The 27,911-nt window shown below is 43.8% G+C and overlaps 3 protein-coding genes across 3 annotated transcripts in view; 2 read left to right on the top strand and 1 right to left on the bottom strand.

Annotated features, from left to right (window-relative positions):
• LOC114664509 (pyruvate dehydrogenase (acetyl-transferring) kinase isozyme 2, mitochondrial-like) overlaps positions 1-27,911 on the top strand; it is a 905,310-nt gene that overhangs the window by 217,673 nt on the left and 659,726 nt on the right. The gene's annotated exons all lie outside the window — the stretch shown is intronic.
• Positions 1-27,911, top strand: part of LOC127530166 (uncharacterized) — a 341,522-nt gene that overhangs the window by 229,554 nt on the left and 84,057 nt on the right. The gene's annotated exons all lie outside the window — the stretch shown is intronic.
• ppp1r9ba (protein phosphatase 1, regulatory subunit 9Ba) overlaps positions 1-27,911 on the bottom strand; it is a 128,617-nt gene that overhangs the window by 31,542 nt on the left and 69,164 nt on the right. Inside the window, 2 exon segments of the mRNA XM_051936389.1 lie at positions 6,381-6,501; positions 12,842-12,974. Of these exon segments, the coding sequence (XP_051792349.1) occupies positions 6,381-6,501; positions 12,842-12,974 (254 nt within the window).

The raw sequence follows: 27,911 nt of genomic DNA, 5'->3' as shown, positions 1-27,911 counted from the left end.
GGCACTTTGAAAAGAATGACTGTCTCCATAGCAACCACCCCAAAAATAAAGCTGCCCATTATTCCGCGTTTAAACAGTGAAGCCGATTTATTGGCTTGATAGCCGCTGGGGTGTACAGGAATTGCTTTTTATTTATTTTTTTGTTTCATGATGTCTTACTAGAGTTGGGTAGCCTGGTTTGGGGTGGACGTGTGACTGATGCGTCTTACGTCTTCAAGCCCACGTATGTTCACTAAGATAAACGTCCGTATATCCAGCTATCGCTAACGGAAACAGAGCAAGGAAACGATTTAGCAGCCCCTGTGGTACTTAACTCACACACTTTAACAAATTCAGTCAGCGCACACGGCAATCGAGCCATTCGAGGGGGCTCTGCAGTGGTAGTGACTGTGCGGTGGGGAGATGTGCCTCGAGTTTCTTCTTTTATTTTACACGAAGCAGTTTGAAAATATACAGATGGATGCAGGCGTCTATATTTTCCACAGAACTCCATAGCTTCCTCGACCGTTTCTCCTTTTGCTTTATTATACCAACTTTGTGGTCTGTTTGGCTCCACAATGGTTATTTGCCACCTGGATCTTCTGAGGGATAAATATAAGAAATTGCTTACGGATATTTTGCTTTTTCTTTTTTTGCAGTAGGCGCTAGGTGAAAAGCAGTCCTATCCATTTTTTACTCACTTTAGTCCGAAGAGAATTCATGCCAGCGATAATAAGGGCAAGGTAGAAACCAACCATAGAAAAATGAGTGCCGGGCCATTACAGCACACAAACGTGCATCTTGCCACCCTGCAGATAGCTCTCTCTATATAAAATCCAACATCTGTCTGTCTGCTTTTCACCAGCTTTGGGGCGTGTACCTTACCTCCGCTTAAGATACTGAATGAGAGTACTACTTAACGGATTTAGATCGTTTTTTTTTTTAATTTGCTTGAACATTCCGGTTGATTTTGCGACTTCTCTCATCACGCTAAGTATTATAGTTCGCTTGCAGTACGGATTTATTTGCGCGAATCCGTCAGACACGGGGAGGGGGCGGTGCCCTTCTCACTCATGCGTCAGCCTTGGGGCGTGTCTTACATCCGCTTAGCTAGCGAACGAGAGAACGACTTAACAGATTTAGTTCAGGTTTTTTTTTTCTATAATTTACTTGAACATTCCGGTTGATTTTGCGACATCTCTCACTGCGCTAAGAAATCATAGTTCACTTGCAGGATTGATATATTCGTGCTAATCCGAGACACAGGCCAGGGGGAGGGCGAAACGTGACGTCAGGAAGTGGGGTCCTCCTCACTCACGCACCAGCTTCCGTTTGAGTCGCTCTACCTCTCGCAACGTTTTGGTGTGTACCTTTGCCTCCGCGTAGCTAGCGATACTGTACCTGTTTGTTTATTGATTTTTAAAGTTTGTCCTGTTTCACTATTTTGCGGGCCGAGACCGTGGAGGACGGCTAGTAATAAATACAATCAAATTAATAACCAGCTTAAAAAATGACTCCGACATAAAATGTTGTATGCGTTATGCAACTCTTCGAACCAAAATATAAAATCAAAATGAATCCGGATTCCACAATTTTAAGTCAGGTCCCCAGCTTGACCTACACCAGTGCTTCCCAAACTTGGTCCTGGGGACCTCCCCCCCCCCCCCTTTTTTTTTTCAACCCGAGCAGGGACGTGCGGTCAGGGGAGGCAGGTCATCATGAAAATTGAAAAAAGTAATAATGATAACATAAAATAAATGTGTCCACTGGTCTGTGCTATAAATTTGTTTTCTGTATTATTTCAAGAACTTTGATAATTTTTATAATCAAAATCGCTGAATTTGCGCATTTCCTGTTCAAATACAGAGGAGAAACGCGAGGTGTGGTAGCAATGAGCCCCACGTCACCTCGGACTGCGCTCTCCCTCACACTCTGGGTTGATGAGTGTGATTGGCGCATGCCTGCTGCTGTCTCTCTGTATGTCACCAATATAAAGTGTGCAGACACGTTTATTATACACCCTGACTTTCCACAGTCTGGCTAATATCTTTAATGAATGAGTGTGACATATTTAGTCTTGCTTTAGTCTCGCAGTGAAACGGCATAAGGTGAGGCAGACAGTACCGTGGCGCCCTGAAGGGGGCGCATGTGAGGCCAACAGGTGCTCGTTGCTGTTGTTCTTCTACACAGAGGCGCCAATAAGTTAGCGATATCAGAAAGTCAAGTGCACTGCAGCGGGCCGTTTAGTTTTATTTTTTTGTTCCTACTGACTGCCAAAATGGAAGATTACGACAAAACTAAAGGAAAATAAGGAGGACTTTGACAAGAAAGTGACGGAGATTTTCATGGAGAAGGATAGGCGCATGGACTTCATTGTCAAATAAAGGTAAGACCATAAACGGTTTTCAATGTTATAAAGAATGGAACCAGACTAAGAAATAAAACAATCCAATATTTAAAAACTAAATTTTGACCTTAAATAAAATATTCTTTTCATTTTCTTGTTATCCTTTTGTTGAACACTCTCTATTAAAATTGATTAAAGCATCAGAATTAAAAGCTATTAAAAACAAGTAAATATTTCAATCAATGTCAAAATTAAAGTCCGTTTTTATACACCACTCTATACTTTCATTTGTATTGAATGAGTGTGAATTGTGGAGTAGCAGTGGCAAATTTAGAACACATGGAGGGTGAGGAGCAAATGCGCTCTCTCCGCTCTCTCTCGCCGCTATAAATGTAACGTTCTTTCTTATCCAAATATGCACCTTACCTGTGTGTGTGTAAAGAATGCTGATGAGATATGAAACATAACCAGCAGTCAATGTGCATGCTGTCAATTGATTATGAATAAGTTAGTCCTTGGGCTTCATATATTTGTAAATCTGACTCTGAAGGAGTCACCAGCCATGAACCTCACCGCACGTCACTGAACCCGAGTCATAATCACTGACAACACCTGATAACGCTGATCTCATTTAATTAGCTGGTATTCTTTTTCTCTCTTATTCTACATTCAGAAAAGCACAACAGCATTATTTTTACATTTATAAGACATTTAGAAATACAGTCATATGAAAAAGTTTGGGAACCCCTCTCAGTCTGCATAATAATTGACTCTCCTTTCAACAAAAAGATAACAGTGGTATGTCTTTCATTTACTAGGAACATCTGAGTACTGCGGTGTTTTCCGAACAAAGATTTTTAGTGACGCAGTACTTAGTTGTATGAAACTAAATCAAATGTGAAACACTGGCTGTGCACAAATGTGGGTCCCCTTGTCATTGTGCTGATTTGATTGCCCGTCACTGCTCAATGCTGATTACTTGGTTGGATGAGCTCATCAAGCCTTGAAGTTCATAGACAGGTGTGTCCAATCATGAGATATAAAGGTATTTAAGGTGGTCAATTACAAGTTGTGCTTCCTTCCCTTTGACTCTCCTCTGAAGTGTGACAGCATGGGATCCTCAAAGATCTGAAAACAAAGATTGTTGAGTCTCCTGGTTTAGGGGAAGGCTACAAAAAGCCATCTCAGAGGTTTAAAGTGTCAGTTTCAACTGTAAGGAATGGAATCAGGAAATGGAAGGCCACAGGCACAGTTGCTGTTAAACCCAGCAGATCTGGCAGGCCAAGAAAAATACAGGAGCGGCATATGTGCAGGATTATGAGAATGGTGACAGACAACCCACAGATCACCTCCAAAGACCTGCAAGAACATCTGGCTGCAGATGGTGTATCTGTACATCGTTCTACAATTCAGCACAATTTGCACAAAGAACATCTGTATGGCAGGGTGATGAGAAAGAAGCCCTTTCTGCACTCACACCACAAACAGAGTCGCTTATTGTATGCCGATGCTCATTTAGACAAGCCAGATTCATTTTGGGAACAAAGTGCTTTGGACTAATGAGACACAAATTGAGTTATTTGGTCAGAACAAAAAGCGCTTTGCATGGCAGAAGAAGAACACTGCATTCCAAGAAAAACACCTGCTACCTCCTGTCAAATTTGGTGGAGGTTCCATCATGCCGTGGGGCTGTGTGGCTAGTTCAGGGACTGGGGCCCTTGCTAAAGTCGAGGGTCGGATGAATTCAACCCAATATCAACAAATTCTTCAGGGTAATGTTCAAGCATCAGTCAAAAAGTTGCAGTTTCGCAGGGGTTGGATATTCCAACAAGACAATGACCCAAAACACAGTTGGAAATCTACAAAGGCATTCTTGCAGAGGGAGAAGTACAATGTTCTGGAATGGCCATCACAGTCCCCTGACTTGAATATCATTGATAATCTATGGGATGATTTGAAGCAGGCTGTCCATCAAATTGAACTGAACTGGAGAGATTTTGTATGAAGAATGGTGAACAATACCTCCATCCAGAATCAGACACTCATCAGAGGCTATAGGAGGACAGCGTCTAGAGGACAAAAGGAGGCTCAGCTAAGTATTGATGTCATATCTCTGTTGGGGTGCGCACATTTATGCACCTGTCTAATTTTGTTATGATGCATATTGCATATTTTCTGTTAATCCAATAAACTTAATGTCACTGCTGAAATCCTACTGTTTCCATAAGGCATGTCAGATATTAAAAGGAAGCTGCTACTTTGAAAGTTCAGCCAATGATCAACAAAAATCCAAAGAATTAAGAGGGGTTCCTAAACTTTTTCATAGGACTGTATTTCTGCTTTTGCTGTATATTTAAATGCTTAACTCTCTTTTGTTGAATTCATTATTCATGAGATTCACTCAAAAGAGGCCCTGAATATTCTGTAATAACTCTCACTAGGATCTGAAGTATGGCTGTTTGGAACTGGCTTGTATCAGAAGCCTTTAAGTACTATGACGCCCTATTGGCTGTAGGGGTTGGACAGAAAATCTATAAATTTGCTCACTCCCTCGCTCTCTCTCTCTCTCTCACCAAACTGATGCATGAACTGAAAAGGACAACACAATGGAGAGCACAGCTCGGCAGCCATATTGAGACAGGCATGCGGCCTGTTCTGAAGAAAGCTGACCACCAATGATGCCTTAACTAGAGACATTTTTAAGTAACTAACAAGTCTGTGTGCCGCCTGAAACTACACATCACCATTTATCAGGTTGTATGGTTGCCAATATTCAAATGTACTTTGCATATTGTTATTATTTATGAATATTATCAATAATACATTGTTTAAATTGTAATTTAATTCTTGCTTGTCTTTTTACTACACCTAATTGCCTGAGGTTATAGATGTAGAAGGGAAGGTGGGGAGAAGTTATATGGTACAATACCTTATATACAGCGGTAAGTCTGTGAGATTTGAGGCATTCTGACAAAGGCTACATATTAATAATACAAAAGGGGAAAGTAGATTACTCTACCAAGACAAAACAACTCGCATATAAGTCAGTCTTGAAACCTGAAAAATCAATAAAATCAGACCCCAACTTATACACCCGTTCAAAAATACGACACTTAATATATATATATATTATTTTATATCTTCTTGCCTCCTCCAATCTCGCACCAGTTTCTCAGACGCATCGATTTTTGTTGCAGCAGCGCAGTTACCAATATCTTTTGCCACTTCAATGATTTTTAATTTAAAACCTGCTTTGTATTTTCTTCTTGTTCGTCTATAAGGGATGCTCTTACGATAAAGGTGTATGAGTGTGTGAGATACAAAAAACACAAAACCGTGTAAACATCGCTTCGGAATAGTTTGGGTATTACTGTGTGGTCACGTAGGCACAATACATAGGAAAAAAAAGGCAGTGGTTACTCTCTCAGGTGGGCATATCTCTTGGACCGATAGCGTGAGTTTACCGCATTCGACTTATACAACCGACATTATAAAATACCGGGAATTGTGCAGTAAAATCAAGCCCTGACTTATCCGCTGGAGAACTTAAGCATGAGTATATACGGTAAATAAATAAAATAACAAGAGGCATGCCCTCCACACCGACGGCCTCACAAGTCACACAAGATGCTCTCTTCGGGATCACCATGGACATGAATCTTTAGGCATGCAGACGTTGTCCCCACTGTCTGGGTATGCTGAGGCACGTCCAGCGTAAGACTTCACAGAGTCACTGCTGATTGACATCAGAGGAGAGCCATAACGCCGTTGAACCACTTCACCCACCCATCTGAAGCAGCTCTGCTCCCCCCGAGGTGTTTTTTTTCACGCCCTCTCCATGTCATCCCATTCTCTGGAGTTGCATAATTCATGCAGGTAACTAAGAGATCAATGTAACGGCTAAAAATAGAACCCACATCGACTGCCTCAATTAGGGAGAGATGCCGGTTGCGTCTCCTCTTCCCTGTTGCCCTTTTCACTGATGACTGGTCAGCTAGGCTCGGACCACAGGTTGGCTGCACCCATCTGCTATCCCCCTGAGTGCCCTACTCACCTGCCATCACGGTGCGCAGCTCCACCTTCTGTGACAGTCTTCACAAAGATGCCCAGCTTCTCCAACCCCATGTCCGCTCCTGCTCCCATTCCAATAATACTGATTCCTAAACCGTCACCATCTAAAAGAGAAGGAAAGAGAGAGAAAGAGACCAGTCAGAAGACCACTGTGACCCGCAGAGGTGTCAGGGTACAAGTGTGTGTTTAGTCAATATACAACAAAATTGAATTTTATCTGGTACACTGGAATGTCCCCCACAGTGACTCTTCCTTTTCTTTCCCTTCCATTTGTATTTTGATATTTTCAAAGTTTTGTCAGCTAAGTAATGTAACATAATGCTTTTCCCATTACAGAATCACAAGTATAGCCAGAGGTCCATCCAATCCATTTTCTTAATTCACCTGTCCAGGGGAGGGTCACGGGGCAGCTGGAGCCTATCTCAGCAATCATCAGGTGCAAGGCCGGGACAACGCCTGGTCAGAGTAGCCAGAGGTGGTCCTCAGAACTTTAGATACAGGGCAGGGACCGACTCTGGATGGCATTTCAGTGCTTTGTGAGGCACACTCACAAATGGATCTACTGTATACCAGCCCACCATAAGAGAGGAAAACCAACCCTCAAGACCAGAGATCGGTTTGAACAACAACAACATTTATTTCTAGAGCACATTTTCATACAAAAAAGTAGCTTAAAGTGCTTTACATAATGAAGAAAAGAAAAATAAAAGACAAAGTAAGAAATTAAAATAAGACAACATTAGTTAACATAGAACTGCGGTGGGTTGGCACCCTGCCCGGGATTGGTTCCTGCCTTGTGCCCTGTGTTGGCTGGGATTGGCTCCAGCAGACCACCGTGACCCTGTGTTCGGATTCAGCAGGTTGGAAAATGGATGGATGGATAGTTAACATAGAATAAGAGTAAGGTCCGATGGCCAGGGAGGACAGAAAAAACAAAAGAAAAAACTCCAGATGGCTGGAGAAAAAAATCAAATCTGCAGGGGTTCCGGGCCATGAGACCGCCCAGTCCCCTCTGTGCATGCTACCTAACATAAATGAAATAGTCCTCTTTGTATTTAAGGTTCTCACGGAAGGACTTGATGATGATGGTCACGCAGACTTCTGGCTTTTAATCCATCAATGTTGGAACATCACGGTGCTATGAATACATACTGTGACCACTGCCGCTTCAGAAACCCCCTCTTAAACAGTTTTTGAATGGAAAAGAAACACACTCTTTCACTACCTCTTTGTGGGATCAGCTGCCGGCTTGCTGAGCGACTCACTCCTCGTGCGGGGCTACAAATATTTAAAAGATCGAGCCGTGGCCATCTTGAGGTCTCACATTCTCCTGTCTTTTTTTCCTCCCATACTCCCTCAGCTCCAGCTGTTGCTGCCAGCCCGCTAGATCCCCTTGATGAAGAAGACTTTGAGTGTTTTTGAGCGGGAGTCGGGCCGGTGCGTCACGTTCATGTGAGGCTGGATCAGCCTCTGTAAGAGACTTGTGTTTGTAACTGGCAGAACAGCAATAACGTTTCTACTCCTTGAAATCTCCTGTGCAAACTTCGTGACCCAAGCTTGACAATACTTATACTTTAAAGACACATGATATTCTATATGGTGGTCCACACAGGTCTCTCCTGGGTCCGCTGCTCTTTTCGATTTACATGCTTCCGTTATGCCCCAAATTATCTCGGTGCATAACATGAGCTACCACAGCTATGCTGATGACACACAGCTGTACTTATCAATAGCGCCTGACGACCCTGACTCTCTTGATTCACTGATAAAATGTCTTACTTGTGTTTCTGAATGGATGAGTAGTAATTTTCTCAAACTAAACACAAAGAAAACAGAAATTGTAGTGATTGGCAATAATGGATATAATGAAGATATTAGAAATAAACTTGATGCATTAGGATTAAAAGTCAAGACGGAGGTAAAGAATTTAGGGGTAACTATCGTCTCGGACCTGAATTTTAAATCACATATTAATCAGATCACTAGGACAGCATTTTTTCACATAAGAAATCTAGCAAAAGTTAGACCTCTTATAACATTGCAAGATGCTGAGAAATTAGTTGACGCTTTTGTTTTCAGTTGGCGAGATTACTGTAACGCACTCCTCTCAGGACCATCCGAAAGAGACATCAATCGATTGCAACGAGTGCAAAATGCAGCTGCCATAATCTTGGAAAAGAAAATCTGAGCACATCATGCCAGTCTTAGCGTCGTTCCACTGGTTACCTGTGCCATTTAGAATTGACTTTAAAATACTGCTTATGGTTTACAAAGCCTTAAATAATCTGCTCCACCTTATATCTCCGAATGTCTTACACCTTACACTCCAAATCGTAACCTTAGATCTTCTAATGAATGTCTACTTATAATTCCAAGAGCTAAACTTAAAAGAAGTGGTGAGGTGGCCTTATGCTGTTATGCACCTAAAATCATGGAATAGCTGGACGATAGAAGTTCACCAGGCTAATACAGTGGAGTATTTTAAAAAACTGATAAAAACACATTATGTTAACATGGCTTTCTCATGGCTTCTTCTTAGTTTAATCCTGATGCTCTGCATATTCAATTAATTATCATTATCATTCCTGGTGGCTGACAATCCGTACTAACCCCTACTTTCTCTTCTGTTCCTTTCCTGGTTTTCTGTGGTGGTGAACTGCGCCACCACCACCTGATCAAAGCACCGTGATGCCCCTACATTGATGGATTAAAGGCCAGAAGTCCACATGATCGTCATCATCAAGTTCTTCCATGAGAACCCTGAATACCATGAGGACTGATTGAGGTCATTTATGTTGGGTAGAATGCATAGAGAGGGCTGGGTGGTCTCGTGGTCTCGGACCCCCTGCAGATTTTATTTTTTTCTCCAGCCGCCTGGTGTTTTTTTTTTTTGTTTTTCTCTGTCCTTCCTGGCCATCGGACCTCACTTTTATTCTATGTTAATTAGTGTTCCCTTATTTTAATTCTTATTTATTTTGTCTTTTTTCTCTTTCTTCATCATGTAAAGCACTTTCAGCTACATTATTTGTATGAAAATGTGCTATATAAATAAATGTTGTTGTTGAAAAGAGCAGCTTGACCCCTCAAGACCACTACCCAGCCTTAGCGGAGACAGAGGAGCTCAGATACGCGTCCACATCTGTGCTGAAACCCTACTGGGAAGAACACCACAATAACTGTTGAAATACAAGCTGGACTGAGTAAGCCTCAGACGTCCTCTGATCATCCGCCAAGGCAGATGTATTTCTTCTAATCTTGTAATTGTTGTGTGTGTCTTGGGGGGATTGTGTTAGTAATTCGTTTATAGTTCTTGCGTCCCTGTAAAAGCTAAATTTGCCCTTGGGATAAAGTTTGTTCAGTCGATTGATTGATCACTCTATTGATTTATTGTAAGAGCAAAATGTACTTAAAACGGCCTGCCTGATTAACTAGGACATCCTGACATTGGTACCATTCATTCATCCATCCATCCATCCTCTTCCGCTTATCTGAGATCGGGTCGCGGGGGCAGCATCTTGAGCAGAGATGCCCAGACTTCCCTCTCCTCGGCCACTTCTTCTAGCTCTTCCAGGAGAATCCCAAGGTGTTCCCAGGCCAGCCGAGAGACATAGTCCCTCCAGCGTGTCCTGGGTCTTCCCCAGGGCCTCCTCCCGGTTAGACGTGCCCGGAACACCTCACCAGGGAGGCGTCCAGGAGGCATCCTGATCAGATGCCCGAGCCACCTCATCTGACTCTTCTCGATGCGGAGGAGCAGCGGCTCTACTCTGAGCCCCTCCCGGATGACTGAGCTTCTCACCCTATCTTTAAGGGAGAGCCCAGACACCCTGCGGAGGAAACTCATTTCAGCCGCTTGTATTCGCGGTCTCGTTCTTTCGGTCACTACCCATAGCTCATGACCATAGGTGAGGGTAGGAACGTAGATTGACACCATTCATTCATTTATTTTCCATTGCTTATCCGAGATCAGGCAGTGGGGGCGACAACTTTCGCAGTAAGGCCCACATGTCTCCTTCCCCAGCCACACTTGCCAGCTCATACTGAGGGATCCCAAGGCGTTCTCAGGACATCTGTAGATATAATCTTCCCAGTGAGCCTTGGGTCTTCCCTGGGGTCTCCTCCCAGCTGGTTGTGCTTTTAAATCCTTTGCAGGGAGGAGTCGAGAAGGGATACCCGAACCACCTCAATTGTCCCCTCTCGATGCGCAAGCTCAGTGACTCTACTCCGAGCCTCTCCTGAATGTCTGTGCTTCTCACCCTGTCACTAAGGGACAGTCCAGGAACCCTGCGGCCGCTTATACCCACAATGTCATTCTTTTGGTCTTTACCCAAAGATGAGGATAAGGACATAGACTGAATGGTGAATCGAGAGTTTCGCCTTGTGGCTCAACACTACGGATCGGTAAAGCAACCTCAAAACTACACTTGATGCCCTAACCCTAGCCCTAACTGTATTCTCCTTCACTGGTGAACAAAACCCCCGAGGTACTTAAACTCCTCCACTTGAGACAGTAACTCACCTCCGAGTTGGAGAGGACAGTCCACCTTTTTCCTACTGAGGACCATGGCCTCAGATTTGGAAGTGCTGATTCTCATCCCTGCCACTTCACACTCGGTCAGAAACCGTTCTAATTTGTGGTGGAGTTCACAGCGCAATGACTGAAGTGGGGCGGCACAGTGGCGCAGTGGGTAGCGCTGCTACCTCGCAGTTGGGAGATCTGGGGACCTGGATTCACTTCCCAGGTCCTCACTGCGTGGAGTTTGCATGTTCTCCCCATGTCTGCGTGGGTTTCCTCCCACAGTCCAAAGACATGCAGGTTAGGTGGATTGGCGATTCTAAATTGGCCCTAGTGTGTGCTTGGTGTGTGGGTGTGTTTGTGTGTGTCCTGCGGTGGGATGGCACCCTACCCGGGATTGGTTCCTGCCTTGTGCCCTGTGTTGGCTGGGATTGGCTCCAGCAGACCCCCGTGACCCTGTGTTCGGATTCAGCGGGTTGGAGAATGGATGGATGGATGACTGAAGTGCTTCTTGCAGACAGCAGATTAAGAACTGGAAGTACTCCTGGGTCTGGAGTTAAAAGAGAGCCCTCCACTCAGCTCAGGAAGTTAGGAGTCGGGAGAGGAAAACGGACAACACTTACTTGGGTGGAGTGGAGAAGATCGGAGAGGATAAAGTTCTGAAGAAAGTGCTGTGCCATGCTGCCAGGTGTTGGAACCTTTAGTGGCAGTGTGAGGAAGAAATGATACAAGGTACACTTTAGAAGTTAAATAAAAGAACCAGGTTTGAAGCCAGGACTGTGTCTGTGGTAGCTGTGTCTGGGGTTTCGGGTGCTGGTACGCCCCCTAGTGGCCACAGCACATAAAATATAACATGATTTTACCAACATAAAAAATTGTCAATGTAAAAGGGTCATTTGCAGCAGTGTCTGGGTCTCCTAACATAATCGGAGCACTTAGAACTCATATTGCAATAAGGGCACCTAGCGAGAACAAAGCTGCTTTTGTTAACTATAAGGCCTGTCTCAGAGGTCTACAGACAATTCCTTTGACTTCATGCTTGGTTTGTGCTCTGACATGAACTGTCAACTGTGAGACCTTACATAGACAGGTGTGTGCCTTTCCAAATCAGGTCCAGTCAAGTGAATTTACCACAGGTGGACTCCAATGAAGCTGCAGAAACATCTCAAGGATGATCAGGGGAAACAGGATGGACCTGAGCTCAATTTCGAGCTTCATGGCAAAGGCTGTGAATACTTATGTACATGTGCTTTCTCAATTTTTAAATTTTTAATAAATTTGCAAAAACCTCAAGTAAACTTTTTTCACGTTGTCATTATAGGGTGTTGTGTGTAGAATTCTAAGGAAAAAAATGAATTTAATCCATTTTGGAATAAGGCTGTAACATAACAAAATGTGGAAAAAGTGATGTGCTGTGAATACTTTCTGGATGCACTGTACAATAACCCCCCCTTAGAAATATTCCTATTTTTTTTGCTTTACTGCCTTAAATGAACACACACACACAAACCAATATTTCTTCCCAGCTTTACTTACTCGATGCCACCTGTAACATCCAAGTGAAAGATATCACAGCTACAGTTCAGAAAAATTATAAAACATCAAACACAAGACCTACGGAGATTAATAAAGGATCAGCCCCCCAATGTTAATGTCATTTTGTTGGACCACCTTTTGCTTTAATGACAGCCCTGAGTCTGTTGGGATTCTTCTCTATCAGCTTTGCACACCTAGATTGAGCCCACTCAAGGGATACAGCTTGTTGTTATAACATGGTGGCTTATTATCAAATAATCAAATTTTACTTTTCCAAATTAAAATTTTTGAGAAGTCTAGGGCTATAGTGCTGAAACAATGGGGAGGGCAGGGGTCAAAGGAATAGAAACAGGGATAGGGAGAGGCCCAGCTCTGTAAAAAAACATACACCTTACCTTTTTCCAACTCTACAGGGAAAAGGTCCAGCCTTTCTACCCTCTTCTCTAACTCATACTCGGCGGACGCCGCCATTGGATCCACATCATCATTACGCCGGTCATAGTCCTCATTTGAATAGGTTGTAAACACCTGGAAGAAACCCAAAGTGCAGAATAAAGTAGAGGTCACAGAATAATACGCATTGACTGACATTTTGAAGGACATGAGGATGGGAGGTTGAGACATTTTCAAACCTGAGATAGGTCCATATCAAATTTACATTAAACATCAAGCAGGTTGAGATAATCGATGGATTAAAAAAATGAGGGTTTAGCCTGGTTCTTTGTCAACTCCTAATTCCTGCACATACTTTACGCTGTCTACTGACCAGTATGGGCCTCTGTAATCGTACTGTATTTCCATGACCTACAGAAGGTGCCAATCAGATTGATGTGTTTGTGGCAGGATGAGTGCTTGAGCTTCTCTGCTATTCCTAATGTGAACTAAAAACCCCAAAATGTAGAACGTATCAGTATCCATAGTAAGGCTGTGCGGCACACCGGTAGCAGAAAAGTACCAGAAAACCCAAATTTTACAAAAGTACAGGACCAGCATTTCAGGGATTTAATCATCCCTCAACTCTCACTAATGCGGTTGTGGAAAAATGTCCACTTCCCAGACTTCACGAAACGACAGTTCACCCTTCAACCTGATCAGAACTTCATGGAGACCTCTACTCCTGTTATTACTTTAAACCGACTTGAGAATTCATGAGAGAAAGGCCCAAACCCCCCTCCGCCTATCACACACCTCACCGCAGTCACGCTGTCCTCATACATATTCCACACCAGGATAGACTTGGTATGATAGTCAAGTCACTTTCCAACCCACTATATCCTAACACAGAGTCACGGGGGTCTGCTGGAGCCAATCCCAGCCAACACAGGGTGCAAGGCAGGAACAAACCCCGGGTAGGGTGCCAACCCACTGCAGGGCACACACACACCAAACACACAATAGGGACAATTTCGGGTCACCAATGCACCTAACCTGCATGTCTTTGGGCTGTGGGAGGAAACCGGAGCGCCCGGAGGAAACCCACGCAGACACGGGGAGAACATACAAACTCCACGCAGGGAGGACCCGGGAAGTGAACCCAGGTCTGCGAGGCAGCAGCGCTACCACTGCGCCACCGTGCCGCCCACTTGGTATGATATAATTCATGATTTATAAGTCTACAGACGATATAGTGCCTTCTATAGAAAGCTGTGCCATCATGTGCTCTATAAAGCCGCGACGACTCAGTAAAGGAATGAACAACACGACTACCAAACGTTAAGACATGAAGCTTGCAGCCATGTTGCCTCATAGCTTCCCCGTAACTTGAGCTTTGGAAAATAGAAAAGATAAATTTGAACAAAAACAGGACAGTTAAATACAAAACACATCTCGAGGACTACAACAACACTCCAGGAACGGATCCCTGGATCTCTGGCCACGGCTTTTACTCTACTTCTCCATTTCCAGTAACATCGTCTCACGTCATTCTTTTTCTCTTTTAATAGCCTCTTTAAAAATGGCTGGTTTAGCCTCCTTCCAGGCAATTAAGTTCATTTCAGTGAAACCCGTGAAGCAGAAAGCCGCCAGGCACTTCTTGGCAGTGATCCCTTCTAACAGTCACTGCAGTGTTTTCCTTCGGGGTCTGAACGCTGCACATGCTGAGATCCCTTAAGGTGCTGACAATGATATCTAGCCGTGCGCTCAAGTGAAAATGAAGCCCCCTGGAGTGACACAAACCTCGGAGATTTGCTGGAATCCCACTAAACTCGACCTAAAGGCAGTTACCATGTGCTGATGTAGTGAAGGACAGTCACAGGGGCTTACATGGGACATTCCATAAACCAGACGAACTGAAGGAAGGAGACAAACAAACGAGCAAAGCAGAAAGAGAAAGCTAAAGCTGCTGTCTTTATGTAACTTGGGAGAAAGCCGTGGGGGCGAACTTCTTACAGTTCAGCTGGTACTCAGAACCACTCACCAGGACGTTTGGTAGCGCAACACTCTTCCCCCGCCCTGTCCTCCTCCTGATCAGATGCCGTGATGACAGAAGAATAAATGGCGGAGGCACGATATCCTGCTCCCCATTCATGGAACTTCTATTATTGGCTTTGTGAGGCACAGCTACACGGACAGGCAGATCGTTTTTAACCGCTTCTGCCTTAACAGCACCGCACCTCTCTCTTACGTTCCCTGTGTCCTCGCAATGACATTTTACGCCTTGACATCACAAAAAGTATATATTATCTACTTTTTGTCTTTTATCAACTAAAATTCAATACATTAAACAAGGAGGCAAGCATTGAGGGTGGCAGAGAAATTAGCGGGGGGCGCATGGAGTTGGATTGGCAAAACAGATGAGGATGGCAGGAATCTGCACAGAGACGATGACAAGAAACACCTCAGAGAGGGAAAGGTGGAACACTTAAAAATTGAGTTTGCAAATTAGTGAAGCATGTGTGGAAATCATGATAGATAGATAGATAGATAGATAGATAGATAGATAGATAGATAGATAGATAGATAGATAGATAGATAGATAGATAGATAGATAGATAGATAGATAGATAGATAGATAGATAGATAGATAGATAGATAGATATGAAAGGCACTATATGATAGATAGATAGATAGATAGATAGATAGATAGATAGATAGATAGATAGATAGATAGATAGATAGATAGATAGATAGATAGATAGATAGATAGAGTTAGGTCCATAAATATTTGGACAGAGACCACTTTTTTCTAACGTTGGTTCTGTACATTACCACAATGAATCTGAAATGAAACAACTCAGATGCAGTTGAAGTGCAGACTTTCAGCTTTAATTCAGTGGGGTGAACAAAACGATTGCATAAAAATGTGAGGCAACTAAAGCATTTTGTGAACACAATCCCTTCATTTCAGGGGCTCAAAAGTAATTGGACAATTGACTCAAAGGCTATTTCATGAGCAGGTGTGTTCAAGTCCGTCGTTATGTCATTATCAATTAAGCAGATAAAAGGCCTGGAGTTGATTTGAGGTGTGGTGCTTGCATGTGGAAGATTTTGCTGTGAACAGACAACATGCGGTCAAAGGAGCTCTCCATGCAGGTGAAAGAAGCCATCCTTAAGCTGCGAAAACAGAAAAAACCCATCCGAGAAATTGCTCCAATATTACAAGTGGCAAAATCTACAGTTTGGTCCATCCTGAGAAAGAAAGCAAGCACTGGTGAACTCAGCAACACAAAAAGACCTGGACGTCCACGGAAGACAACAGTGGTGGATGATCACAGAATCATTTCCATGGTGAAGAGAAACCCCTTCACAACAGCCAACCAAGTGAACAACACTCTCCATGGGGTAGGCGTATCGATATCCAAGTCTACCATAAAGAGAAGACTGCATGAAAGTAAATACAGAGGGTGCACTGCAAGGTGCAAGCCACTCGTAAGCCTCAAGAATAGAAAGGCTAGATTGGACTTTGCTAAAGATCATCTAAAAAAGCCAGCAGAGTTCTGGAAAAACATTCTTTGGACAAATGAAACCAAGATCAACCTCTACCAGAATGATGGCAAGAAAAAAGTATGGAGAAGGCGTTGAACAGCTCATTATCCAAAGCATAGCACATCATCTGTAAAATACGGTTGAGGGAGGCAGTGTGATGGCTTGGGCGTGCATGGCTGCCAGTGGCACTGGGACACTAGTGTTTATTGATGATGTGACACAGGACAGAAGCAGCCGAATGAATTCTGAGGTGTTCAGAGACTTACTGTCTGCTCAAATCCAGCTCAATGCAGTCAAAGTGATTAATGATACAGATGGACAATGACCCAAAACATACAGCCAAAGCAACCCAGGAGTTTATTAAAGCAAAGAAGTGGAACATTCTTGAATGGCCAAGTCAGTCACCTGATCTTAACCCAATTGAGCAGGCATTTCATTTGTTGAAGACTAAACTTCAGACAGAAAGGCCCACAAACAAACAGCAACTGAAAGCCGCTGCAGTAAAGGCCTGGCAGAGCATTAAAAAGGAGGAAACCCAACATCTGGTGATATCCAGGAGTTCAAGACTTCAGGCTGTCATTGCCAGCAAAGGGTTTTCAACCAAATATTACAAATGAACATTTGATTTCCAGTTATTTAATTTGTCCAATTACTTTTGAGCCCCTGAAATGAAGGGATTGTGTTCAAACAATGCTTTAGTTGCCTCACATTTTTATGCAATTGTTTTGTTCACCCCACTGAATTAAAGCTGAAAGTCTGCACTTCAACTGCATCCGAGTTGTTTCATTTAAAATTCATTGTGGTAATGTACAGAACCAAAATTAGAACAAAGTTGTCTCTGTCCAAATAGGACCTAACTGTAGATAGATAGATAGATAGATATGAAAGGCACTATATGATAGATAGATAGATAGATAGATAGATAGATAGATAGATAGATAGATAGATAGATAGATAGATAGATAGATAGATAGATGATAATCAGAATGCACACACACAGGTGTACTCTATGTAAAGGTGTTTTACACTCCTAGCTAAATGCCATGCTCTATATGCCCAAATGTTTCTGGACCCCTGAACATCACCCCCATATGAGCCTGTAGGATATCCCATTCTGTCAGCGCCATTCCCAAAGGTGGTCCAGTGCAGTTGTTCTCATGTTTGGTCCTGAAACCCCCCAGTTTTTATCCCAACCCACTTCCTTTTTTAACTGGTGTCACACATGCACTCCAGAGGGTCACCTTCCTGGTTCGCCTAAAGTAAGTAGTACCACCCCGGGATGAGGGGGGTGTGCTGTCACTAACAGTCTTGTCTCCTTCTTCCCTTTTAGCCTTTTAGGAAACTGATGCTGAAGGAAGCCCCGTCCCACCGGGTCCGCATGAGATAAAAGGAGAACACGACCGGAAGGTGGCGTCTCATTTCGGAGTTGGCGCGGCTTTCGTGCTGATCCAATCCAGAAGTACTCTTGTGATATCCCAGAGAGGGAATGGGGGGCGGGGGGGGGTCTACCTTATCGATAAAGGGCACATTGAAGTGTATACTTTTTGCTTTTGTTCAAATTAAACGGATTTTTTTTTCACCTGGTTGGTACCCTAAGTAACTTTGTCCTGCTCCCTCATGTCACCACGCTGCCATACTGGACTCTTTCCTTATTTAAGAAAGCTGTTGTTTCCCAGTTTCTGTGTTTTGGTGTCAGTCCAGAATTTACAAAGCTGGGGTTTGCTGGATTTTTGTATTGGAATGTTACAAGAGTTTACATATGGGGATAATTTAGCGTGCCTGACGTTTGGTTTTTAAGATTATCATTATCTTCTACATGATCTTCCTTCTACTTTTAATGTACCGATGAGCTCACCAGTGGGTCGCACACTCGGGCAGTTGCAGCCTCTTAACATTCAGCATCCCTTGGCTTGGTGTCTGCTCTGCTTGTCGCTGATAGTTAATAATTTTTATTATCATCATTGATGATATTATCAAAATGAAAAATTCCGACATGCATGTCTGATCAAAGTGGAAAATGTGGCCACTCTCAGGTCTGGTGTTAAGCAAAAATGGAGTGAAGTTAAAGAAAGTTATTTTGTTGAATAGATCTGATCTGATGTTCCCGCAGCCCCTGATTCTGCTTGTGCAGATGAGTACCAAACATATGGAGATACAATGAAGGGAGCAAACTCCACAGAAAGAAAAGAATCATAACGGCAAAAGAGAGTTAAGCAGTTAAAGCAGGGGTTCTCAATGTCGGTCCTGGGGGCCCACTGTGGCTTCAGGTTTTTGTTCCAACCAGATTCCTAATCAGTGACAACATCTGATAACACTGAGCTCAATTAATTAGCAGACTTTTTTTCTCTTTACTTATTCTTCATTAAGAAAGCACCGCAGCATGTTTTACATTTATAAGACATTTAGGAATATTTCTGCTTTTGCTAGAGATTTAAATGCTTAACAACCATTTGTTGATTTCATTCTATTTTGCCCTTTCTCTGTGCAGTTTGCTCCCTTCATTGTATCCTAAAAATGACAGCCAGGCAAACAACAAGGTTGCAACTACTTCAGTGTTAGACCCACTAATTAGAAAATAATTAATTAATTAAACAATTAGAACACTCTGCAAAAAACAATGAAAATCAAGATGAAAATATTGTTAAAAAGAAAACAAAATACATTATTCCAATATAACTGCTTGGTACATTTTAATATACCAAGCTTAGTTTTCTAATTTCCACATTTTTCCCAAAACACAGAATTTGACAAATAACCGTTCACTTAATTAGCCCAGGAGTCCAATTAAAAATAGAAGCTGGTTGGAACAAAAACCTGCAGCCACTGTGGGCCCCCAAGACCGACACTGAGAACCTCTGAGTTAAAGCTAAAGCAAAAATGCAAATATCTGTAAATGATTTATAAACGTATAGAACTGCACATTTCTGAAGGCAGAATATCAAAAAAAAAATAAGATCAACTAATGAAGCAATGAGATCAATTAAAAGGGGCTTTCCCACCGTAGGAACTTTTTTTTCAGGAACCAGTGAGTTCCTGGGTGATGTAAGCCATGGACCACTTTGGTGTGTTGCGCTCCCACCTCACAGCAGGGACTGTACCCTTCATGCAAAGCACATATCGTGTAACGAAGAGTGCCGCAGTGCGAAGTGAGGCATCGTCGGAAGGTCATGGAGGATTTCCCCTCCGCCTTATTGCTTCGAAGTGATCGCGACTCCGCAGGGGAGATTATTGCTTCAAAGCGGTGCGTGGCGTGGATGGGGGCAATAGAGAGTGATTGGGTGTGAAGTGGGGCATGATGGAGAAATCACGGGAGACACTCTCATCTTATTGCTCTGAACCGATCACCGGGGAGATTACTGCTTTAATTTTGGTACATGGCGTGGCGCACCAGGGAAGTGGCTATGAAAAGTGATATGGTGAGAAGTGAGGCGCAATCAGGGATTCACGAAAGACATCACCACTTTATTGTTTCGAACTGATTGTGACTTCATGGGAGAGACTGCTGCTTTGAGGAGGTACACTACACGGTGCACCAGGGAGGTGGCTATAAAGAGTGATGTGGTGCAAAGGGGGGTGTGATCAGGAATTCACAGGAGACACTCTCACCTTAGCCGCCATGGTGGCACAGTGGGTAGTGCTGCTGGCTCGCAGTAAGGAGGCCTGGGTTTGATTCCCGAGTCCTCCCTGCGTGGAGTTTGCTTGTTCTCCCCGTGTCTGCGTGGTTTTCCTCTCACAGTCCAAAGACATGCAGGTTAGGTGCATTGGCGATCCTGAATTGTCCCTAGTGTGTACTTGGTGTGTATGTGTGTGTGTGTGTGTGCCCTGCGGTGGGCTGGTGCCCTGCCCGGGATTTGTTCCTGCCTTGCGCCCTGTGTTGGCTTGGATTGGCTCCAGCAAACCCCCGTGACCCTGCAGTTAGGATATAGCGGGTTGGACGATGACTGACACTCCCACCTTAGTACTTCAAACCAATCGCAACTTCACGGGGGAGATTATTTTTTCAATGTGGCACACCAGGGAACCAGTTACGCAGAGTAATGTAGACAGACAGACAGACAGACAGACAGATAGATAGAAGATAGATAGATAGATAGATAGATAGATAGATAGATAGATAGATAGATAGATAGATAGATAGATAGATAACTTTATTAATCCCAAGGGGAAATTCACATACTCCAGCAGCAGCATGTTATGTGGAGCAAAGTGTGGCGCTCCGTCTTCACCAGTACCTCTCCAAGGTCCAAACTACTAACATGACTGTTAAGACGGCGCCAACACTTGAAGTCAACCAATTAGCACAATTCATCGCCCAAGCCCCACCCACAATAGTTAGCTGGAATTCTGGGACATTTGTGCTAACATATCAATAGCAAAACTTCAGTCGCCGCTGTCAGAAGACGCCAAGACCGGTGAGGTCTCGAGATCACCTCCGACAATCTGTCCTTTACGGCTGGCACTGGAGATGGTGAAGGAGGCACCAACTTGAAATAGTCCATCAGTGATGTCTGCTTCGAGCACCACTTAAAATCCATAAGGATGTCAGATTATGGGAGCACAGCCGAGGCAAGTCAATGTTTAACTGTGAGGCGGCGATCGATGATGGAATCGGTAACCTTGGCGTCTCTAGCCAGCTAGCTAACACTTTTTAATTTCTAACTAAGCCGCATCACTGACTCTAACTGGCTTAGAGCCCAAAGGACTTGCAATATACTTTGGGAGCAAAATGAAATTATGCAACAAATGAACAGCGAGCTCTTTACTATACCATGGTAGGGTGAACAATACCAGTGAATCACCTGGTGGGATATTAGCCACTCCTCAAACTTGCGCACATCACGGCTCTCATGTTTTCTGCACCGCACATAGCCGTGAAGCCCACGAATGTACGCGATTGGCAAGGGGGAAAGTAAAAGTGAGGTTACAAATAAAATCACACAAGTGCTTGAAGCTGCAAAAGTTTAAAATGTGCAAAGGTTGAAGATCAACATAAACAGGGTGAGTCAAAATTATGTTAACATTTGAATGGCGGAAACAATTTATTCACAAAACATACTTCATATGTGCAAGATGATTTACAGTAATATCTCAACCTGTTTGCCATCACGTTCAACACACAAAAACCAACGAGCAACGGCACCATTTCCACACATTTCGTGGTGGAACAGATGATACCACAGTCCGTATTCTGTCCTTCAGGTCTTTGAAATCACGAACTTTCCTGCCATACCCACGCTCCTTCACCATACCCCATAACCAGAAAGCACAGGGTGTCAAGTCAGGGGAGTGTGGAGGCCATGGCGATGGCCCACCATGAGCTATCAATCAACCTGGAAAAATGTGGTTGAGATAAAAATAAAACATTAGTGTTAACATATTTTTGACTCACCCTGTATATCTCTCTTATTATAAAAAAAAATCTTGAGACGAGACTATTGCCAAGAGATTATTTCAAGTCCCGCCCTCCTCTCCACCATTTCCGGGTTACGGCCCACGCCCGCGGTCCTCTCATCTCTCATTGGTGTGAATGCTTTTATCAGACTCAGTTCCTACGCTCTCAGCTCTTATACATTTTTACGTTTTCCTCACTTTAAGATCCCAATAAAAGAAGACGTATTATGTCCAAATCTTATTGATGAATTTCATCCCAAAGGGTTATCAACAGCAGAAATGAGTACACGGGCAATCCTAGCAGCGAGAAACGATGAAGTCAAACGAATGAACGTGAAAATTGACGATCGGTTACACGGCAAATTGGTTAAATGCGTATCAATGGACTACGCTGAAACAGTTAGTGGTGATGGTGTGGAAGATGAAAACATCAGCTTACAATATCACGAAGAATATCTACAACCATTAACACCTTCTGATAGATAGATAGATAGATAGATAGATAGATAGATAGATAGATAGATAGATAGATAGATAGATAGATAGATAGATAGATAGATAGATAGATAGATAGATAGATAGATAGATAGATAGATACTTTATTAATCCCAAGAGGAAATTCACATACTCCAGCAGCAGCATACTGATAAAGAACAAAATTAAATTAAAGAGTAATAACAATGCAGGTATACAGACAATAACTTTGTATAATGTTAACGTTTACCCCCCCGGGTGGAATTGAAGAGTCACATAGTGTGGTGGAGGAACAATCTCAGTCTGTCAGTGGAGCAGGACGGTGACAGCAGTCTGTCGCTGAAGCTGCTCCTCTGTCTGGAGATGATCCTGTTCAGTGGATGCAGTGGATTCTCCATGATTGACAGGAGCCTGCTCAGCGCCCGTCACTCTGCCACAGATGTCAGACTGTCCAGCTCCATGCCTACAATAGAGCCTGCCTTCCTCACCAGTTTGTCCAGGCGTGAGGCGTCCCTCTTCTTTATGTTGCCTCCCCAGCACACCACCGCGTAGAAGAGGGCGCTCGCCACAACCGTCTGATAGAACATCTGCAGCATCTTATTGCAGATGTTGAAGGACGCCAGCCTTCTAAGGAAGTATAGTCGCTCTGTCCTCTCTTGCACAGAGCATCAGTATTGGCAGTCCAGTCCAGTTTATCATCCAGCTGCGCTCCCAGGTATTTATAGGTCTGCACCCTCTGCACACAGTCACCTCTGATGATCACGGGGTCCATGAGGGGCCTGCTCCTCCTAAAATACACCACCAGCTCCTTGGTTTTGTCTAGTCTTCCTCCACACGAATTACCGTAGAAAGAAGGATGTATCCAAGAAAGGTAATGTAGTACATCTTCACGGGATAACATTAGACACTAAAGGAGATCTCGATATGTCATTCGTATTAAAATGTTTACAGTTTCCCGTTAGAATAGCTTTTGCTTTGACAATTAACAAATCACAGAGACAAACATTCGAATTATTTAATAGAGAGAAAGAAACGAAATTCACTCACGGGCAGTTATACGTTGCATTGCCATATAAGTCCAAACACGGAATCAAAATTCAATGCGATACTGATGAAAAGTTAATTAAGAAAATTGTTTTTACTGAAGTTTTATAGTAAATGTGTACGTTTAAAAAGTATTTGTGTGTTCATTTCAAAGCCAAACAGTATGAAAATGTATAACGCAACAAATAACTCTAATGCCACCTCCACCCATCCATTATCCAACCCGTTATATCCTAACTACGGGGTCACGGGGGTCTGCAGGAGCCAATCTCAGCCAACACAGGGCGCAAGGCAGGAAACAAACCCCGGGCAGGATGCCAGCTCAACACAGGGCACACCCACGCACCAAGCACACACTAGGGATTGCCAATGCACCTAACCTGCATGTCTTTGGACTGTGGAAGGAAACCCACGCAGACACGGGGCGAACATGCAAACTCCACGCAGGGAGGACCCGGGAAGTGAACCTGGGTCTCCTAACTGCGTGGCAGCAGCGCTACCACTGCGCCACCGTGCCGCCCTTAACGCAACATGAAACATAATTTTCTTTCCATTTATTACGTTTTACTATTTTTTACTGTGGTTAATTACTCGCTGTAATGTAAAATAGTTAGTTCTATTATGAATATGTAACAATTCCCATGAAAGTAACAATCTGTTAAAATTGTACATCCGCTTCCCCATATGCAAGCGGCGAGCCCCCTAGTGTATATACACACATATATTATATATATATATATATTGATATTGTGGCCCACCAGGGGGCATACCAGCCACCGTACCCGACAGAGACAGATACGAGGCACAAGTTCCGTCCAGCACACACCTTTATTTTAAGTGGGGCAGCACTTTCCCTTACCTCCCTACTACAGAGCACAGTCACAGTCCTTTCTTCTCTCTCAGTCTGCTGCCTCTACTCCTCTCCCAGCAAGCTTCATCTTCCTCCTCCCGACCCTGGCTCCTTGACTGGAGTGAGGCGACCCCTCTTATAGGGCACCCGGATCTTCTTCCGGCAGCGGAAATGCGGCAACCCAGGGCTCAGAAACTGTCCACGCGACCCCTGGCGGTGGCCACGGGCCCCAGCAAGGTTGAGCTTCTAAGCTCCAAATCTGTGGCCCAGCTGCAAACCATGGGGGGCTGCCCTCTCGTATCCCGGGGGAAGTACTGCTGTTGAAATGTCCACTTTCCCCGGTCCTCTCCTCAGGAGGGCATCCCGACCGGGCAAGGCCCCCGGCCATCTGCCTCTCTCTCTCTCTGTATATATATATTCATTGCATTCGTAGTCTTGAGTCTCGACGACCTGAATTTTGTGGGTGGTTACCTACCAGGTAACGCTTGTGGTTGGTCTGCCATTTGGCAAACATCCGCCACGGTGCCCTCTTTCATTTGTGAGAAGCAGAGATCATGGAATGTTACAAGGTTTACTGTCAAATACTGCAAAGAGTACGCGACACGTGTTTCTCCCTCATTTGGGCGTACACGGAGCAGTAGAGTGCGTACGCCTGATGAGCCCAAATGAGGGCGAAACACGTGTTGCGTACTCTTTGTATTATTTGACAGTAAACTATGCAATATTATATATTATATATATATATATGTCTGCGGTGGGTTGGCACCCTGCCCAGGATTGGTTCGTGCCTTGTACCCTGTGTTGGCTGGGATTGGCTCCGGCAGACCCCCGTGACCCTGTGTTCGGATTCAGCGGGTTGGAAAATGGATGGATGGATGGATATATATATGTATACATAGTGGCCAGAAGAGGGCCACATTGAGCCCCAAAACTCACATAGAATTCCACCAACTCAGTTGTGGACTGAAACACCGTTCTTTTAACAAGCTCTTATCGGCAAACAATCACAAAGCATTCGTCCATCCATTTCTCCTTCCCTTCTCTTTATCTCTCCATCACTCCTCCAGCAGGTGTTACCTTTTCCCTCCTGACACTGACCATCTGAGTGAAGCAAGGTGTCCTTTTCTATTTTTGTCCCGGGTGTAACTCCAGTGCCATCAGATTAAAACCAGGAAGTAATTCTGGGCCAGGTTGAAGCGCCTTAAAGGAGTGAAGCCTTTTCCTGGCGGTGCCTCCCTGGCAGCCTCCGAGGATACCAACAGGACTGCATTCCTGAACTGTAGCCCTGTGGGTGTCCCGAATGAGGGAAGCCCAAGAGAACACTGCCACCTAACATACTGGGGAACGGACTGTAATTTATACACTATGCCCCCCAAATCCCCCCTCAAATCCAAACATTATTTTCTCGCCACGACTGGGAAAGGAAGCAGGAACCATCCCAGCTGGGATGCACACCCTGGCACACTGTCCTTCTGTAACAGCAGTAAGGACCCATTCAAATCACTACAGGACAGTCCTGAATGGGAAGCATTAATTTAAAATGAATGAATAAAAATAGAAATGTAAAAGTTCATTCAGGGCAAGAGGGAAAGTGTGCCACCAGACTCGACACGCTAAGGAAAAGAAGGATGCTTCCTGAGTTCATTGAGCTGACACGGTTGAAGCCCTGAGGCCCAGAGCTGCCACAACCACAGCATGTCTGATTTCAAGCGCTCAGATAAAAAAAGAATGGAGGAGAAGTAAAGGACCTAGCGGCTGGAGGGGATGATGACCCTTACGCTAATGTGGACGTACAGCAGACTGGCATGGTCAGTGGTCCCGTCAGAGTGGGGGTCCGTGTCCTTTAAAACAGGGATCGCCAACTCCGGTCCTGGAGGACCACCCTGGCTTGCAGGTTTTCATTCTAACCCTTTTCTGAATGAGTGACCTGTTTTTGTTGCTAATTAACTTTTTTTGAACTAATTTTAATTGACTTGTTCTTGAATTCTCTGACCCCTTAATTGTTTCTTTTCCCTTAATTAGCAGCCAAACAATAATGAGATATGAAATGAGCCAAAACAACTGGTGTCCACCATACAGTATCTGAAAATAAAGAAAGGTGAAGGTCTCAGGAATGTCGATCTGCTCAGGTCCCCAGTGCTCTCATAGAAAGAGAAAATCTGCAATTTCGGACATGTCTGCTAATGCATCGCGAGAGCAGCAACAAGCCATGGAATTAAAGAGCGGGTTTAATTAACGATAAGAATCGGCGCCTCATTAAGCAGCTGGTTGGAGTTTGAGGCCCTGACTTAGCTGGTCTTCTGCTGGCCTCCCTCACTTCACATTTCATTTCTGTTTGGGTGCCATTTAAGGAAAGAAATGAAGCAACTGAGAGGAACGATGAAGAAATTCAGGGGAACAAATCTTAAAAAAGCAATTCAATTAAAATGAATTCACAAGACGTTCATTAACAGCACAAACAGGACACTCATTAACAAAAGGGTTAGAATGAAAACCTGTAGCCATGGTGGTCCTCCAGGACCAGAGTTGGCGACCCCTGCTTTAAAGGTATTGCTGCCAGATTAGATCTTCACCCAGTGATCTGACACTGCCATGTTTAGTGAAGGGCACAGTAATACCCTTCCTATTGCTGCTGCGCCCCATGGCACCAGTGCTAGGCGTAAGCACTAAAACTGTTTATTTAACTGTTCTTATATCTATAGCGATAACTTGAATCCAAACTATCTCAAGCAGCGATGAGCCGTGGGTGACACTGCCATCTGTGCAGCACTGTGAGGTCTGGACTGCTGACATTTGCAATTTATTTTGCAAGCACCCACTCAGAGCTACACAGGTACTCCATGAAGCAGTTGGCTGCACAGCCAGTCTTCTCCACAAGAGCTCAGCTGAACATTTTGGCACCGTTTACATTCTGAACGCCCGCCCTGTTCCACTCTAATATGGCTGCACAGCTTGTTAGAGTTCTTCCTTTAAAATGACGTCTTCTTTGCTGCACACCTCTTCCTAGCTGGCGGTGTAGATCTACAGAGTGCCCTCTGCCAGAACCTCATGGATACTTTGCTAACCGGAGGCACAGCTGTGCAGAGGGGTTCCCTAACAGAGCCCACTCTCTGCTCAACAGGCCCAAGTCCCTCTATAAGTACCTAACTGCATCTTCATGGCTTGGGTCTTCTTCTGGAGTGTCCTCCGTCTGTTCCCCTCTCAATGGCCAGCTTGTTATGCCTTACAGTGGGAGAAATAAGTATTTGATCCCCTGCTGAATTTGTAAGTTTGCTCACTTACAGGTACCAAAGAAATAAACTGTCTCTAATTTTTATGGTTTTATGGAAATATCGCCCCCACTAAATTTCGCCTCCATACTGTATATATTTCTCACCCAACCCAGTAACTTCTAATACCCTCACCCAGACGTTTTGAGTGTTGGAAGTTTCTAGAAAAATGTGAATAATTGTTCTCAGTGTTCAAAACTGACTTTCCTAATTTAAACATTTTTGTAGCAAAATGATAAAAAAGTTAGCAATGATGCATCACTTAAATGAAACGCTCTGTAAAAATACATAAATTTTAATTTCGATTAAACGAAGCCAAACGATTTTACAAAAATTAATATCACATGCTGTTACGAAAAAACATACGTGAAATACAATTATGTACTAAATTAATATCTTTGTAATTTTAATGTTCAAAAAAAATAATTTCCGTTTATAAAATGATTGATTAGAACTCAAAGTTGTATACGATGCCTCTGAGGTAACAATCTTTTTGTCTGGGGGGGGGGGGGG

Source organism: Erpetoichthys calabaricus, chromosome 14 (assembly GCF_900747795.2).
Source record: "Erpetoichthys calabaricus chromosome 14, fErpCal1.3, whole genome shotgun sequence".
Classification (NCBI taxonomy): domain Eukaryota; kingdom Metazoa; phylum Chordata; class Cladistia; order Polypteriformes; family Polypteridae; genus Erpetoichthys; species Erpetoichthys calabaricus.
This window is presented reverse-complemented; position numbering and strand designations above follow the sequence as displayed.